The sequence below is a fragment of the Mastigoproctus giganteus genome, chromosome 6 (assembly GCF_048544385.1).
Source record: "Mastigoproctus giganteus isolate SK-2022 chromosome 6, ASM4854438v1, whole genome shotgun sequence".
NCBI lineage: Eukaryota > Metazoa > Arthropoda > Arachnida > Uropygi > Thelyphonidae > Mastigoproctus > Mastigoproctus giganteus.
This window is the reverse complement of record NC_143580.1, coordinates 197,091,593-197,108,132: the sequence shown is the minus strand read 5'-3', so window position 1 is coordinate 197,108,132 and position 16,540 is coordinate 197,091,593. Positions and strand designations below refer to the sequence as shown.

The window sequence follows — 16,540 nt, the reverse complement described above, 5'->3', positions numbered from 1 at the left end:
TTTATAGTGTGTGTGTGTGTGTGTGTGTGTGTGTGTGTGTGTGTGTGTGTGTGTGTGTGTGTGTGTGTGTGTGTGTGTGTGTGTGAGATTTATAACATTACGAAGTGTTCTACAAGATATCATAGAGGTAAATCTTCCATTTCTAAAGTAATTTACTTATAATGTAGAATGTATTGAGCCTTTGCTACTCTGTTAGCTATTAATTAAAGACATATATACAGGATGTATCATAACATGTGGGACCCACTTCAGGGATGGATTTAAGACCTAAAAATAATAAAAGTTCATGTAAATATTGGTCTGATTTTGCCTTGTTTCTAAGTTAGGGTTTATTAGTTTATTTGCCAAAATTTCACCAAAGTTCTCTTAAATTTTTGCTTTTTTTCTAAAATCATAGCAGTAAAATCCTCTATAATGTTAGCTACTTGTTTAAGATTCTTTTCTGTAATGATAGAGATGATTATGCTTCTTTTGTTTGTATTGCAATTTCTTCCTGTAAACTTGTGGTGATCCTTATGTTGAAATACTGTGTTTGCAGTTAAGTGTATATAGCCTTCAGAAAATTCTAGTAAGTTTTTAACTATTATTATTACACTTACCTTTCTTTTCTGAATATCTCTATAGTGGATGCAAAGTCATTTCTATCTTGCCATTTAAATCTCTGACTGCTATCATTCTTTCTTTGTCATTATGTTCCACTATTCTGTCTAATTTTTTAAAGAGCTCTTTTTTTAAAGTCTTGAATTAGCCCATATGCACAGACACATTTCATCACCAAACTTTCTACCTTAAATTCATCACTAAACATCTACCTTAAATTTTGTCACATAGCCCTACTGGATGATATTTCCGAGCTAATTAAACTTTCTTCCGAACTAGTTCTAAAAATTATTGCTACACTTTCCAGGAACTATATATTACTTCCAGAATAAATTAGTATGTAATTATTGCTTAGTTGTACCTGTCTTGTAGTCATCCTCTTGGTTTCTATGATGCCCTATACTAAGCTTGTAGTGACCTAGTTTTTTGCTAGAAATATATATATTTGAAAAAAAAAATAAAATAAATATATATATATATATATATATATATATATATATATTTAAAAACTTATATATTTAATTATTTAGGATATTTGCAAAGAGGTGGACAGTCGTCGAGAAGAAGTGAAATGGCTAGTTCAGAAACTAGAATCATTTTTATCAAGATTATCTAAAGCAGAAGCAACACAAGAACAACAAAGATTAGATACGCTTCTTGCACGTTACAAGTCTCTCATTCCTAAAATAGAAACAACCATAACCATAACTGAGACAATTTCTAAGTGCTTTATTTATCGTGAAGAAGTTAAGGAAGTGACTCATTGGCTAAGAGGTGTTAAAGAAGCAACAGAAGTAACAAATGAGTTAGTATATGATACACTGGAAAAGTTACAGCAGGTTGTTCAACAACAAGAGGTAAGTATAAATTTATAACTTCAAGTAATTTGTTGCTTAATTTAAAGGACCATAAAAACCTTTTATTTTACAAAGGCTTTTTATTTTTTATTTCTGTGGCTAACCCCCTTTTTTGTTTGTCTCTTTGAAATGGAAAGAACATCAGTTTTCTCATTAGTCTTTTTGTCTGTATGTTTATTACTTAGGCTTTGGCTAATCAATTGGAGACTTATAAACAAAATGTCAAGGAGAGCGTTCAGAAGGGAAAAGATTTACAAAAAGAGCATCGAGCCCCAAGATTCATGCAGACAGAAGTTACTATTCTGGAATCTACCTGGGAAGAGGTGTATAAGAAAGTGCGAGAAAAATTAGATGAACTAAAAGTAAGTTTTGTACATTCATATACATGCACAGGTGTCGTTTCTCTCTCTCTCTCTCTCTCTCTCTCTCTCTCTCTCTATATATATATATATATTATATATATATATATATATATATATATATATATACACACACACACATACAGTGAAACTTCTCCTAACGGACACCTCTCTTTAATGGACATCTCTCTACAACGGACATTTTCAAATTCCCCAACTCTCCTCTATTGGTTTTAACGTGTTTTGAGCTTCTGTCTAGTGGACATTCTCTGTAATGGATGCGGACAGGCAATCTGCACTGTTTCAGCGGGCGAGCTCATGGCCCTTTTTCTAGGAACGTTTCTTCCACATATTGCCTCAATCGTGTGTTTATTTTCTATTTCCGATTCTCTGAATTTTATCAAGGTTTACATCGCGGTTCTAAACCCTTTTTCAAGAATTTTAAGGCACGTGTAAAACTTCTGATGAATTCGGTGTGCATGCAGGGGGGGGGGGATTTTGTCGGCCTTTCGTCTTTTGAGTTTCAGTTTTCACTTTTGTTCAGTGTTGTGCGAAGTGCACAATGTCTTCTCGTAAACATTTAACTTTAAAAGATAAAGTCGAACTCATTAATGCGTATGATCAGCAAAAAAATAGTGTTCGCAATCTCGCTGCAAAATTCAAAATCGGGAAGATGCAGGTAAGCGACATCCTAAAGAAAAAAAATGAACTGCTCAAACAATTTTGGCAACACGGAAATGATCAGGTTCAAAAATCATTCCCGAAAACTGTTGGACTTCAAATTGACAATGTTACGTATGAGTGGTTTTGTCGCGCACATGCTAAAAAAATTCCCATTAATGGGCCTATTATCAGGGAAAATAGGCTTTGGAGGTTGCGAAATCTATGGGAGTAAATGAGTTCAAAGCTTCTGTGGGATGGCTAGACAAGTTCAAAACTCGGCATAAAATTTCTTGGAAAACCGTAAGTGGTGAAGGTGGATCTGTTGATACTGGGGTTGTAACAGAGTGGACCGTCAAATTGGAAGATTTTGTCGTGATTTTGAAGCTAAGGATATTTACAACTGTGACGAAACAGAGTTGTTTTTTAAAGCTCTTCCTGAAAAAACAATGAGTCTAAAAAACGAAAAGTGCCAGGGCGGAAAAATTTTTTAAGGAACGCTTGACTGTACTATTGTGTACAAATATGCTGGGAGACTTTGAACAACCTCTTGTTATGGGAAAACCACAAAATCCTCGTTGTTTCAAGGGCATAAAGTTGAATCTTTTGAATGTTGACTGGAAGTCTAATAAAAAAGTGTGGATGACACGAGATATCATGAGTGAATGGATAAGTCACTTTAACCAAAACATGATTCGTCAAAACAGAAAAATTATTCTTTTTATGGATAATGCTGCATCTCACCTGCACATTGAATTGTCCAACATTCAAATCGTTTTTCTGCGACCAAACACATCTGCAGAGTGTCCGCCCTTGGATAAAGGGATAATAAAAAATTTTAAACTTCACTACAGAAAACGTGTTTTAAGACATCTCATTGCAAACACGAACGATGTAACATGTGCGAGTGACCTTGCAAAGATGCAATTGCGAACATGCAATTCAATGGATTTCCTCTTCAGTAAACGCAATTAGAAAACAAACTGTCGTGAACTGTTTTTTAAAGTCTGCCTTCTAAAACGCAAAAATTGAAGTTGTGAACAGCAATGTGGAGCACCAAAAAGAACAAGAACTTCAACATCTATTGATAATGTATGATACTTTCACTACAAGTGACCCTGGCTACAAAGATATAGACTCGAACCTCACTACAGAAGATGGTGCTCTAGATATCAATGACATTATCATCGATATTTTTCAAGAAGCTCCTCATGAGGATGAAGAAATGGAGGGCGGTCATTCTGTCGAAGAACATATTAACGACGAACTACCAATGAAAATAGAAGAAGCGCTCATACAAATCAATCGTTTAAAAATGTTTTTCGCCGCTGAAGAAGATACTGAAGGACTTTCGATGGTTTCTTCACTCCAAACAAATGTTGAAAACAAAATTATCAGCTGGAAGAAGGTGCAGAAGAAAATAAGTGATTACTGTATGTATTTTTCTTAAGATAAAGTCATAATATGCATAGCACAATTGTTTGTATATTATTTACAAAAATATTGTGCAAAATCTGTATATAATTTAATTTAATTTTACATTAAACGTTTAACGATTTTTCTTTCTTTCTTTTTTTTTTCTCCCTCAGACTTCTTGTTAGCGGACACTTCTCTCTAACGGACAGATTTTCGTTCCCCATGGCTGTCCGTTAAAGGGAAGTTTCACTGTATATATATATATAATGATATAATTTAAATTAACCCCAGGGGCTCACATCTGGTGATTATGGGCTTGGCACACACACCCAGGGTCCTGAGATGGATATCATCATTCTTCTCTTTCTTGGTGATTCCCCCCTCTCTCTCTCTCATACGTAGGAATACATTCCAGGTCTTCTTATTTCGTCGAGTTTTACATAACTCTGGAATGACTAGTAACATATTGCTACTATATTATTATTGACAAATGTGACTTCAGCCTGATACTTGTTAATGTTTGACCATTTTCGTACATTCTTATTAATTCAATTTTCTGATCAAAATCGATTGCTTTCCTTTTCTTGGTAGATTTACTAGTACTGCTGTCACTTATTCTCTTAGTCAGCACCATGATAACAGGCAAAATGAAATTTTCTGTAAAGAAAATTTCATTTTGAGGTTAAGGCCAAAAGTAACTACATATTATCACCCCGCACGAGCTCACATTTTACTAAAGGACATTTCTGGAGGTCACTGCCATAAAACAATAAAAACAATTTGCTCTTTCCTGTTTATTGGGCTTTTCTGTTCATGCATCTAATTATAAACAGGTGGTAAACTTGATCTTATTGCATTTGTGAAAATAGTGATAGCTGGAATTCGGTAGGTTTTTACGTTATTATGGTGAAATGTGTCCCCTTCACTGAAATCTTCAGTCATATAAAAAAAAACCATAAATTAATTGTAAGAATCTTCTCTTCTTTCCTATTTTTTTGCTTGTTACTCCAATCTTACTTCTGCAATTTGTGCATCCCGTGATTGTCGTTATTGATTGCTTATTAGACTAAAATATGAATAGCAAGTGCTTAAAAAACAGTACTCACCTTTGAATAAATCTGCAATCATTTTTTTGAAAAGAATGGTAATTAAATCATTTAGGTGAGAAGGTAGAGAGAAGGAAATTAAAGGTGTTAAGGGTGATTTAATGGATTTTAAAATGGGCCCAAGGAAGTAGAAGTGCACATCTCCAATCTTAGGTTGTCATTAGAAAATTAAGAAATCATTAAGAGTAAATTAAAATTAAATTTAAAAATTAAAATTTTTAAAATGGATAATATAGTATGACGGAGCCAATAATCGTTACGAAGGACTTTCATTGATTATAACATCTTCAGATGGCAAATTAAGCGGGAAGTGAATGCGTGCTGCATTTTAAAGGTTGTCTGTGCTTCCCATGATGCTCTTTTGGACATGTGGGAACGTTAACCGCGAGAGGTTCCAAGCCGTGGAAAGGTTGAAGGGAAGTTTCATGTTTATGATATTGAGGTTAAAATGTGCTGGAACCATTCGATAATAACGGCTTCATAGTGAAGAATTTTGTGACTGGATTTGAGTTTAATAATGGTGATAGCGGAATCGACTAGGGGGGGGGGTGTGGTTGTAGGTATGAGCATATATTGTAAGTTCTGTGCTGGATTGGCCTGTTCTAAAACTGTTTTGGTGGTAGTATCACAGGTGTTAGAGGTTTTAGTAGAGACAAATTTTGTAGTGATGCTGCCGATGTAGCAGGCGTCGCAGTTGGGCTGGCATTTAATAAGATATATAATATTGTTGAGGTCACTAGTGGGGTATTTATGTGTATCTTTATAGGAATTAAAAAAGGATCCTAGTTTATTGTACATGGAAAAGGTGAGCGAAAAGAAATCTGTACCTTTAAATATGCGGTGGAATTGCCCTGCAAGTTCGTTATGGAAGGGAAGAATTATGCGTGTGTTTGCTTTTTTATTATTATTATGTTTAGATGGGTTATTAATTTTATTTTTAACGGTGGAGATTGTATGAGAGATGAGTTGGGGATGGTAGTTTCTAGATATGAATTTCTCCACGAAGTATTGAAGTTTGTTTTGTAAATCATTTTGTGAGGAGCTGAATTTGAAGGCATTATGGATTTGGTTGTATAAGACAGCTTTTTTTGTACTAAGGGGATGGTGCAAAGAAAAATGAAGATATTTTCCGGTATGTGTATTTTTTTTGAAAATTTTTGTACTTAATTTTGTATCTGTTTTGAAGATAGTAAGATTAAGAAAAATGGTTCCGGCACCATTCTAACCTCAATATCATAAACATGAAACTTCCCTTCAACCTTTCCCCGGCTTGGAACCTCTCGCGGTTAACGTTCCCACATGCCCAAAAGAGCATCATGGGAAGCACGGACAACCTTTAAAATGCAGCATGCGTTCACGTCCCACTTAATTTGCCAACTGAAGTTATAATCGATGAAAGTCCTTCGTAAGACTATTGGCTCCGTCATACTATATTATCCATTTTAAAAATTTTAATTTTTAAATTTCATTTTAATTTACTCTTAATGATTTCTTCCTTTTCTAATGACAACCTAGGATTGGAAATGTGCACTTCTACTTCCTTGGGCCCATTTTAAAATCTGTTAAATCACCCTTAACACCCCCTTTAATTTCCTTCTCTCTACCTTCTCACCTAAATGATTTAATTACCATTCTTTTCAAAAAAATTATTGCAGATTTATTCAAAGGTGAGTACTGTTTTTTAAGCACTTGCTATTCATATTTTAGTCTGATTATTCACGGTATTATAAGATTTCTATAATTTTTAGTAATTTGATTGCTTATTATTATTTTTTTTGTTGTTGTTTTAAATTTTACAATCCTAAAAAAAAAAAAAAAAAAAAAAAAAAAAAAAATTGAGCGAAAAAAAATTTACGTAAATCCGTAGTTGCATAAGCCGGGGACTTACTGTATCGAAAAATGTTCAGCAACCTACGTAAAAAATATAGCGATAGATAAAAAAACTTACCACGTACTACTCATGTGTCCAATACGATGCTTCCCTTTATTTTTTGCGATGTCGATTTTAAATCTAATAGCTTCTCTTTTTTTTTTTCGATGTTGCATATGGTTTGGTCATCAACATTATAATGGTTTATTAAAGATTTAACAGGTGCACTGTTTTCAAACTTTTGAATAATTTCAAGTTTTTGTTTAACTGAAAGTGCAACTCTTTTGCGTTTACCCATCATTTTCGTGATTTCTAAACAAAAAAAATATATATTTACTATAAAAATATTTTCGACATCCCTGACATAAATAATGAAACAAACTCTGTCTCTTTTCTGGTGCGACGGAACACAACAATCGACGCACTAAAACAAACTAAACATTTGGTCTCTTTTTTTTTTTTTTTTTTTTTTTTTTTTTTTGAGCTGCGGTTGTGGAGATAGCAGGAGTTGCAAGATAATAGGCACATTAATTGCCTAATGACGACTTATAATGTCACTTATTTACAACTTGCAAAACATCTGTTTATACTATTCTAGTTATTACTTGAGTTTTATGATTTTTGGTTGTTTTTTTTAAATCAGAGTCTCGAAGTGTTACAGTTAATCTGATCCCGGTAAATCGAGAGTCTGCTGTATATCTAATTTTTCCTTAAATTTATTCAAACTACTAACTGCCACAAACCAAATGGAAGCTTGTTCCATCAATCAGTTGCTCACTAATTGAAAGCAAATTTTTGCACATCTATTCTGCAACCGTCCTTTTACAATTTAAATTTATAAATTTATATCCCCCCCCCCCATGTGTGTGTGTTATCTGAGAAAGAGTAAGAATACCATTAGCATTAGTTTAGTTTACTCAGTCCATTTAGCCTTAAGCACGTCAAACAGGTCTCCTTGCAGGTGCCTAGTTTCCAAATGGTACAATTTGCAGAATTGAATTCTGTTGGTAAGAGTGCCCTTATGTTCCCCTGGCTAATCTTATTGCTCTTTGCACCTGTTCCAACAGCCCTGGGCTTCCTAAAATGAATTCCAAGACTTGTATGCAGTGCTCAAGATGCAGCTTAACCATTCGCAATATAAAATGGGATAATCACCACGTTCTTCATGCTGGCAAAATCCTTGTATATCATTGACAAAATCCCATGAACTGTCCTGTCAGTCTGTCTGCACTGCTCAGAGAACTTCATGTTGGGCTGTGAAAGTACCCTGAGCGTGGTATGTTATTCTGGGATTAGTGCTATCCATGTGCAGTATCTTACATTTCTTAATGTTAACCTCAATTACCAATTCTCAGCCTATCTGCCTAATTTCTCTAGGTCTTGTTGCAGTAGTACTCCTTGATTCCTGTCATTAAGCTCACTGCCAATCTTCGTATCATCTGCAAACAAAGATCCATAAGCTTGATATACCCTGATCAATATCGTTAATGAATAATGTAAACAATAAGGGCCCAGCACCAAGCTCTGAGGACTCAAATGGTTGGATCATTTTTTATAATTTCAAAGATTATAATTATAATCTTTGAATGTGTTAACAAGGGGCAGCATATTTTCTCCCACTTCCTTTGTCTTCAAAATGTGGTTGAAAATGCATTATTTTAGAATAAAGGAAAATTCTGACTATCAGATATATGCATAACTGTATAATGATGAAATGTACATACAGTAAATTCTCATTATAGTGCTTTCCAGACAACCATCCCTAAATCGGAACCCCTCTTTCTGGGGCCTGTTTTATATTTCATCAATATTCTGATAGATAGCATTAATTTTTTATTTTTTTTTCTCTTAATTTTTGTGCTGTGTTTATAAGCAGTGGTTATATGCAACTTGGCAACCTGAACACTTAATGTATTACGCTTACTTTTGTAACATCTTCAACCAACTTTTTTTATGCTATTAACATGAATGAGAAAATGAAAAGTATTTATTAAATTGAATTGAACATACCTCGAGTATTATAAACTTGATAAAGTTGCATCAAATTTATTTGAAACCAAGTTGTAAAGAATGGCATTCTACCTTCAAAGCTTTGAGTAGGAAATAAACAAATGTTACCTGTATTGGAATGATTTATATGAAGTAAACAAATTGAATCATAAATGATTCCTAGAATTTAGCTGTCTGTCAGCTTTAAACCAAAATTCAAAATAAAGAGAGTTATACCTGGGTTTATTTCTTCTCTGAACCTTAAAAGAATTATATGAGTGGGAAATTGTTTCAAACAGGAATGCTGTTGACATTAAAAAATGCATGGAACTTCATAAGATTGACCATGAAACCAGAAGAATGACAGTTTACTACACAAGTGTGCGCACACGCACACCAGTCAAAACATTATGACCACCCCTGTGTTTTAGCAAGCGACCATTTCTCCCCACCTTGTGGCACACATGTTGCAGTGAGTTCATGGCATGTAGTCCATATTATGAAGTAGATCAATATGGGCAAGGGACATACCTATCCATTGTAGCTGATCAGGTACACCCCTTCATGGTTGTCTTCCTAGATGGCACATGCATGTTCCAGCAGGATAATGTGCCCTGCTAGTATTGTTCAAGAGTGGCTTTCTAAATATGAAAGTGACTTCCAAGTGCTACCTTGGCCACTGAATTCTCTGTATACGAATCCCATAGAACATTTCTGGGATATGTGAATCAACAAGTTCAGTGTTTGGAACCTTCATTACAGAATATTGGACATCTATGGAATGCAATCCTGGCAGTGTGGTACAATATACTTCCTGCAATGTTCCGAGGCCTTACAGAGTCCATGTCTCACTATGTGGTGGTATTACTGGTGGCAAGAGGAGGATGTACCCTCTATTAGCTAGGTAGTCATAATGTTTTGACTGGAAAAAGTATATATATATATCTGTATTAAGCGAAGAATTATTTGTAAATTTTAACATAGAGATCAGCACCGATTAATGCCATCAAGTGAAAGATTATGCATTACATCGGTCTGTATTGATATTTTCTAGATATGTTCTTTTGCAGACTGCACCTAATCTCACTCAACCTGCTACCTCATTGCCAATCCGATAAATTTTTACTCTACCATATTCTATCATATCTAGGAAATTTTTACTCTACCATATGCTATCATATCTAGAACACATATATATATATATATATATATATATATACAGTAAAATCCCTTAACAACAAATGCCATTTTAACAAAAGCATTTCCATGTTCCAGCTGACTTTGCTTATTAAACGCTCACATATCCCTAAAATGTATTGGTCTGTATTTGTGAATGAACCTCAAAAATGTAAATATTGCTATTGTAGTATTCAACTGAATGAAAAAAAAAAAAAAAAAAAAGTTTTAAAAGATGCAGTAAAAGAATTGAGTATCACATCCTCTATTAATTTACTACATTTTTGAATGATTATGCTGAAATCTGTTTTGGTATGATGTGTCAGAATTCCCCCCCCCCCACAAAAAAAGAAGTTATATGAAGATAATGTGATATGTGACATGAAGTATTCACATATCTACTTACTTTTATTAGTAAGTAGGTATGTGATACTTACAAAATAGTTTTTAGCAGAAATAAAATTTACATTGCTGAAGTCAAACACAATGGTTTGCTTGTTTGTTAAAAATCTTTGGAATTAATAATTTAAATTTGTAATCTGAATCTACAAATTTTCGATTGTACAAAGTTGAATTTTTATTAGAAAAAAAAAAAGTTAAATATTAAAAAGAAATTGACATCTTAATACATGCATAGTAATAAAAGTTTATATCTACTTTACCATATTTCCGAAAGTGTGAGTTATTAAAATTTTATACAATATAGTATTTCTTATAAATATTCTTTTAAATATATTTATCTTATGAATACAATTTCAAAATGATCTGATTTTTTTTTACTTTCATAGTACATATGGTCTGTTTCTTTTATTTGTTATTTATTTTTATGTCAATAAATAAAATAGAAAAGTACAGAAAATAGAAAATCTAGAAAATTGCAGCTGTGTGTGTGTGTGTGTGTGTGTGTTTTGGGGTGCCTGTAATAAATGTTAAATGAATTATGCTATAAAATTCTGTATAAACTAAAATGAACTTAAAACACTGTACACCCTATCTTTACAAGAAGCCACAGCATGACAATGGTTTATGGAAGCACAAATTATTTTGATGAGCAGACAGTTCAGTGCATTTTTTCAGATTTAAATTTTTTTTTATTCAAGTAATGTAAGTGACTGCACAAGCTGTTCGACTGCAATAATCTGAAGCCAGAATTGGGAAAATGCATGATCTGTCAGACTTTGAAAAACGTTTTATCATAAGTGCATATTTAGCTTGAACCACGATTCAAGAAATGAAAAACATAACTGGTTTCTCAAAAGAATCCATCCCCATCCCAAAGGTTTTTAATTTTTAATGACTGGAAAGCAAGTGTTTCTACCACATCTCAAAGATGTAAATGTGGCAGAAAAACAATACTTCAAGAGTGAAGCCATCATACTCTAAGGAAGACTGTAGGGAAAAACAGGATATGCAATGCTCAGCAAATAACATCTGAATTCAACCAAGCCTAGAACAGCCCTATTTCAACCCATACCGTGCAATTGAATTAAATAAATTGGGTATTGGCAGTCGTATGCATATTCAGAAGCCACTTGTTTTAGAGAACAACAGAAAAATCTGCTTGTAGTGGTGCTAAGAATGTCAGATTGGACAGTGGGACAATGAAAAAAAAAATGTGGTCAGACAGATCATGAATTTTAATCCCTCTTTGTGAATCAGGAGTACATTCACACATCTCCAGTCCATAGGGACCTCCCCTAAATCCAGAAATGCTCTCATAATTATGCCTAAGTGTATGCTTTCCTCCTTTGTTGCCTTCCTTAATATATCTGGATAGATCCCATCTACCCCAGTTGCCTTATTTTTGTTAAGCTTCAACAATTTCTCTTCCACTTTCCTCTTGGTTATCACAAAATAATTTAGTCGCTTTACCTTTTGATAAACTTCTGGCATTCTCCTCCTTGAAGAACTCCTCATGCATGATTGTAGATGCAAAATATCTATTTAATTTGTCAGCAACCTGAGTAGGATCATCAACAGTTATTCCATTGACATCAAGTTGACCAATATGATTCAACCCCCTTCCTTCTGCTGTTAATATAAGTAAAAAAGCAGACTTGTTGCTTTTCTTGTATTTTTTGCCAGAGACTTCTTGTAATCTGCCTTAGCTTACCAAACCTTCTTTGTAATTTGATTATAGGCTAGTTTATATTTACCATTGGCTTCTGTATCACTTGATACAGATGCCAATCTGAAAATTAATGGGAAAATGCATGAAATGCATTTTTTCCATTAATTTTCTGTTGGTAGCATCATCAGATGTTCCCACTGTATAGAATTTAAAAATGTCTGAGTCACCCTTGCAAAAGCCCTTTCCTTTAGCCTTAAGGGTAGTTATGTCTTGAAGTAAATTCCAATCATCACACTGTGATCACTGCCACTCAGAGGATCTTTTACCTATAGATTCTTAATGCATAAATAATTGCTACTGATAATCACATCATGGGTATTGCTTCTTCTTCTTGTTGCCTCTCTGACATGCTGCTTATGATATATGTCACTGATGCAAAAAATAATACAAACACATCTTACAAAGCAGTTCTATTATTTGCTCACAGGCATTGAGTGGCTATTGCATGTAGAACTACTAGAGCATCCTCTTAGTCATATTTAAGAAGTCCACATATTGACAGGAACTTAATATTTTCTTAAAGTCAAATTATCTGCGAGAACCCACCCCCAAGATGGAATTACTTAGAAGTGGAAGTATAAAAAATGTATTTGTCAAAAAAAATAAAAATGGAATAGTTTGACAGAAAAAGTCTTAAAAATTAATTCTTATTGCTATGAACTTGAAAATTTATGATATAATGTTGATATTATTTTTGATTTTTTGGAAAATAATTATTAAAAATATTAATATTATAAATGAATCTGCTTGCAGTGGTGCTTTAATTAATTTTTGAAAATTTGCATTTTCAAAAATTAATTAAAAAAACTATACAGTATTGCACATTCAGAGTTTTTTCATACTTTTGTTATTTATGAATAAAATCAGAAATATTTACTTTTGATTGCACTATAGCAGTTCAGGCAACACTCCAAAAAGGTGCCTCAAAATGACTACTTAGGGCTTATTTTTTAACTCTTTATTTGAATTCTGATTTGAGCTCTTTATTTCATAAAATTAATTGCTAAAAGGATGAAAATGAAATTTCACAGGTAGGGTTTTTGTAGTTTTGTTAACCTTTTGCAATCTGATGTTGTTGTGGCTGCAATATCATAAAATTATGCTGCCTGTTCAGTGATCCAGCAGCTGCAATAATCAGTATTACTGATCATGAAATTTGTTTTCTGCTGTGCTGAAGCAGTTATTGTTTAATAGTTTTTCACATCTATTTATACTTCATATAAACAATGTGCAAAACTAGACCAGTGTGTGTATTCACTTGTTAACAATAGAGGACAGTTGTTTTTATTTATTTTAGAAGTCACAAAACATCTTTTACTCCATGCTAGAAGTGGAGTATTTACACTTGTCATCAATATTTCTTCATCAGAAATGCATCAGCCTTTCTGATGAATAAATTCAGAAATTGTTAGAATGTTCTGATTCAGAATTTGAATGAAGTAAAGGCAATTTTTAGTGCTAACATGGGACTAAATGAGAAACTAATATAAAGTAATACTGGTCTGAAGAATAAACAAGCAGAATTCCATTTTTCAATAATGTATTTAGCAGGAAGGGATTTCTGCAGATGTTGAATCTCTGGCCACCAACAAAATAGAAAAAAAAAAAAAAAGAAAAAGCAAAATTGGAAGCAATATTTGGAAGCCACTTGTTTTAGAGAAAAACAGAAAAATCTGCTTGCAGTGGTGCTAAGAATGTCATGATTGGACAATAGAACCATGAAAAAAAAGTCATGTGGTCAGACAGATCACAAATTTTAATCCCTCTTTGCGAATCGTGAGTACATTCACACATCTCCAGTCCATATTGATTTAAATGTAAAGTTTCTTGAATATTTTGTTTTAGGAAGAATTATTGCATTAGACAAAACTGCTGTTGGTTTCAGGGATAAATTTCATTAAAATATCATAACCCTCAAAAACTAGCAAAGTGGGCCTTTATGTATTTATTTTAGCTGACTAGAAATAGGTTACATATCATCTATTATGCCATATTTTGGAAAGCCCGTTGCTAACTTATAACCCAGCTTGACTGTCATCTCAAGAATTGTGCATCTTCTTATCTGAAAACTGCTTCACAATATTGAGGATAATTAGTTTTCTCTTCTTTTGAAATGAATGTTTGGCTTGGCCTATGCTTCCGAAATAAGCTGGTCTCATCAGCATTAAACACCTGACTTGCTAGATAGCTCTCAGTTGCAATAACATCCTTTAAAGTTTTCAGCTACAAAGAAGCAGCTTCCATATCTGCACTGGCTGCTTCACTCATTAATTTTAGATTGTGAAGACTTTGACATTTAAAATTTTCAAACCAACTGGCCTGAAAAACATCTGCATTAGATGGACTGACTTCTTCTTCTTGTAAGCGATTAAAAATTTGCAGAACTTTGGCACGAATAATATCTGAACTAAGAGGCATTCTCTTTTGATTAAGATCTTCTATCCAGAAAGAAAAATTTTCAGTTTTCTCTATTAACGGATTTCTCACTTTTGTAGTGCTTTTTGCAGCCAATGATGTGGAACACATAACTGAACTTTTAATTTTCTCAGCATTTTCCCTAATTTGTCGAATGCTAGGTTCATTTATGCTGTATTTCTTGGCCAATGTCACAACCTTTTTGCCATTTTCTAACTCCTTAACGATTTTTAATTTTTCCTCTAAATTAAAAAATTTTTTTCTTGTAGTTTCTTCATTTTAGGCACTAATTAAACACACTTTATATAGAGAATAAATATTAAATTGGCAAAAGTAATGCTTACCGATTAAAACACTTTATGTTGCTCAAACCAGAAAAAGATTCTATCTGAACAGATAGAATCTTTTTAACACAACAAGATAGCTGGTATTGCACTACTTCAAATAAATAATGCTTCTCTAGTAGAGAAGACTACTGTTATTTATTTTCGGTGGATACCACCATCTAGACGATAATTTTGAAGCTAGTTGGCTTCATCATCAGTGAGTGGGCAGGTACCCTGGTAATGCAATGTTGTGAAGGCACCTACAATATGAGATACAATTAAAACGATGCCTTTTACACTACATACGTAGTTCAAATTTATGGGTAAATTATGGTGTATCTACACCGATATTATATAGTTAATTGCCGAAACCCATAAGAAATTATGCCTTGTGCATTTCATCTTCTAATACATTATTATTTATACACCATTTGGCATCTCTCATATTATGTAAATAACTTCGCAACTGTGAAGGCATGTTGCATTACCAGGGTACCTGCCCACTCACTGATGATGAAGCCAACTAGCTTCGAAACAATCGTCTGGGTGGTGGTATCCACTGGAAATAAATAACAGCAGTCTTCTCTATTAGAGAAGCATTATTTATTTGAAGTAGTGCAGTACCAGCTATCTCGTTGTGAAGGCACCCACAATATGAGATACAATTAAAACGATGCCTTTTACACTACATACGTAGTTCAAATTTATGGGTAAACTGTGGTGTATCTACACTGATATTATATTATGCCTTGTGCATTTCATCTTCTAATACACTAAAATAATATAAATAATTAATATTTAACATGTCTAAAGAGCTTATAAAATATTTTACCATGCACTTTTTTTTTTACATTAGCTCATGTAAACTCAAAAATAAATAATTTTTGTGCATTATATTTTGAGTAGTAATTTTTTTGGATTTTATAGCTGGACTGCATGAGGGAGACGGAAAATAGTCAATAAATAAATTAGTGAGAAATATTGAATATTTGCCACTTTTTGAAAGGTTACGTGTGCAGGGTTATGTAGTCCCAGCTACTTAAGGTATACATATGCTCTTGAGGGTTAATTGATTAAAATCACAAAATGCCAGAAAATTCTCTGAAGTAGCTCTTCACTATGTACTGCTGTGCATAATGTGCAAACATTAATAAACTAATAGTTTATTTTAAAATATTTTTTCAGATATGCTTTCAAGTAATATTCAGCGGTTTAATTTATAATGTTAGCATAGTAATTTATAATATTAAAAGTAATATTAATTTTTTTTGCCTATTATCTTATGTAATCTTTATTTTCATCATTCATAACGACTTAAATCTCTTGTGATATATTTCAACAGATTACAAGGAAACTTTGGTCTGATTACGAACAACAGAAGGCTGAGATATTTCGATTGCTGCAACAAGTTGAAGAGGAGTTAAGAAGAATGGCAGTTGTGGGTCCTACTAAAAAGAAGGAAGAAGATCTAAAAGTGAAGCAAGTAAGTTTTTTTGATATTTTAGAAGTGTGTTTTCATTATGTATTGTCAACAGCCATATCATTATGGTCAGTGGTATATAGTAACTGAAAATCACATACTTACTTACTTCATCTCTTATTTTTTCTTCTTTTTTTTTTGCCTCTGCAAGAAAG

At 33.1% G+C, this 16,540-nt stretch overlaps 1 protein-coding gene across 1 annotated transcript in view; it reads left to right on the top strand.

The window, feature by feature from the left end:
• Positions 1-16,540, top strand: part of LOC150084857 (muscle-specific protein 300 kDa-like) — a 437,962-nt gene that overhangs the window by 370,344 nt on the left and 51,078 nt on the right. The window contains exons 24-26 of the mRNA XM_090376370.1: positions 1,131-1,457; positions 1,643-1,819; positions 16,248-16,388. Of these exons, the coding sequence (XP_090232496.1) occupies positions 1,131-1,457; positions 1,643-1,819; positions 16,248-16,388 (645 nt within the window). The remainder of the gene's footprint in view (positions 1-1,130; positions 1,458-1,642; positions 1,820-16,247; positions 16,389-16,540) is intronic.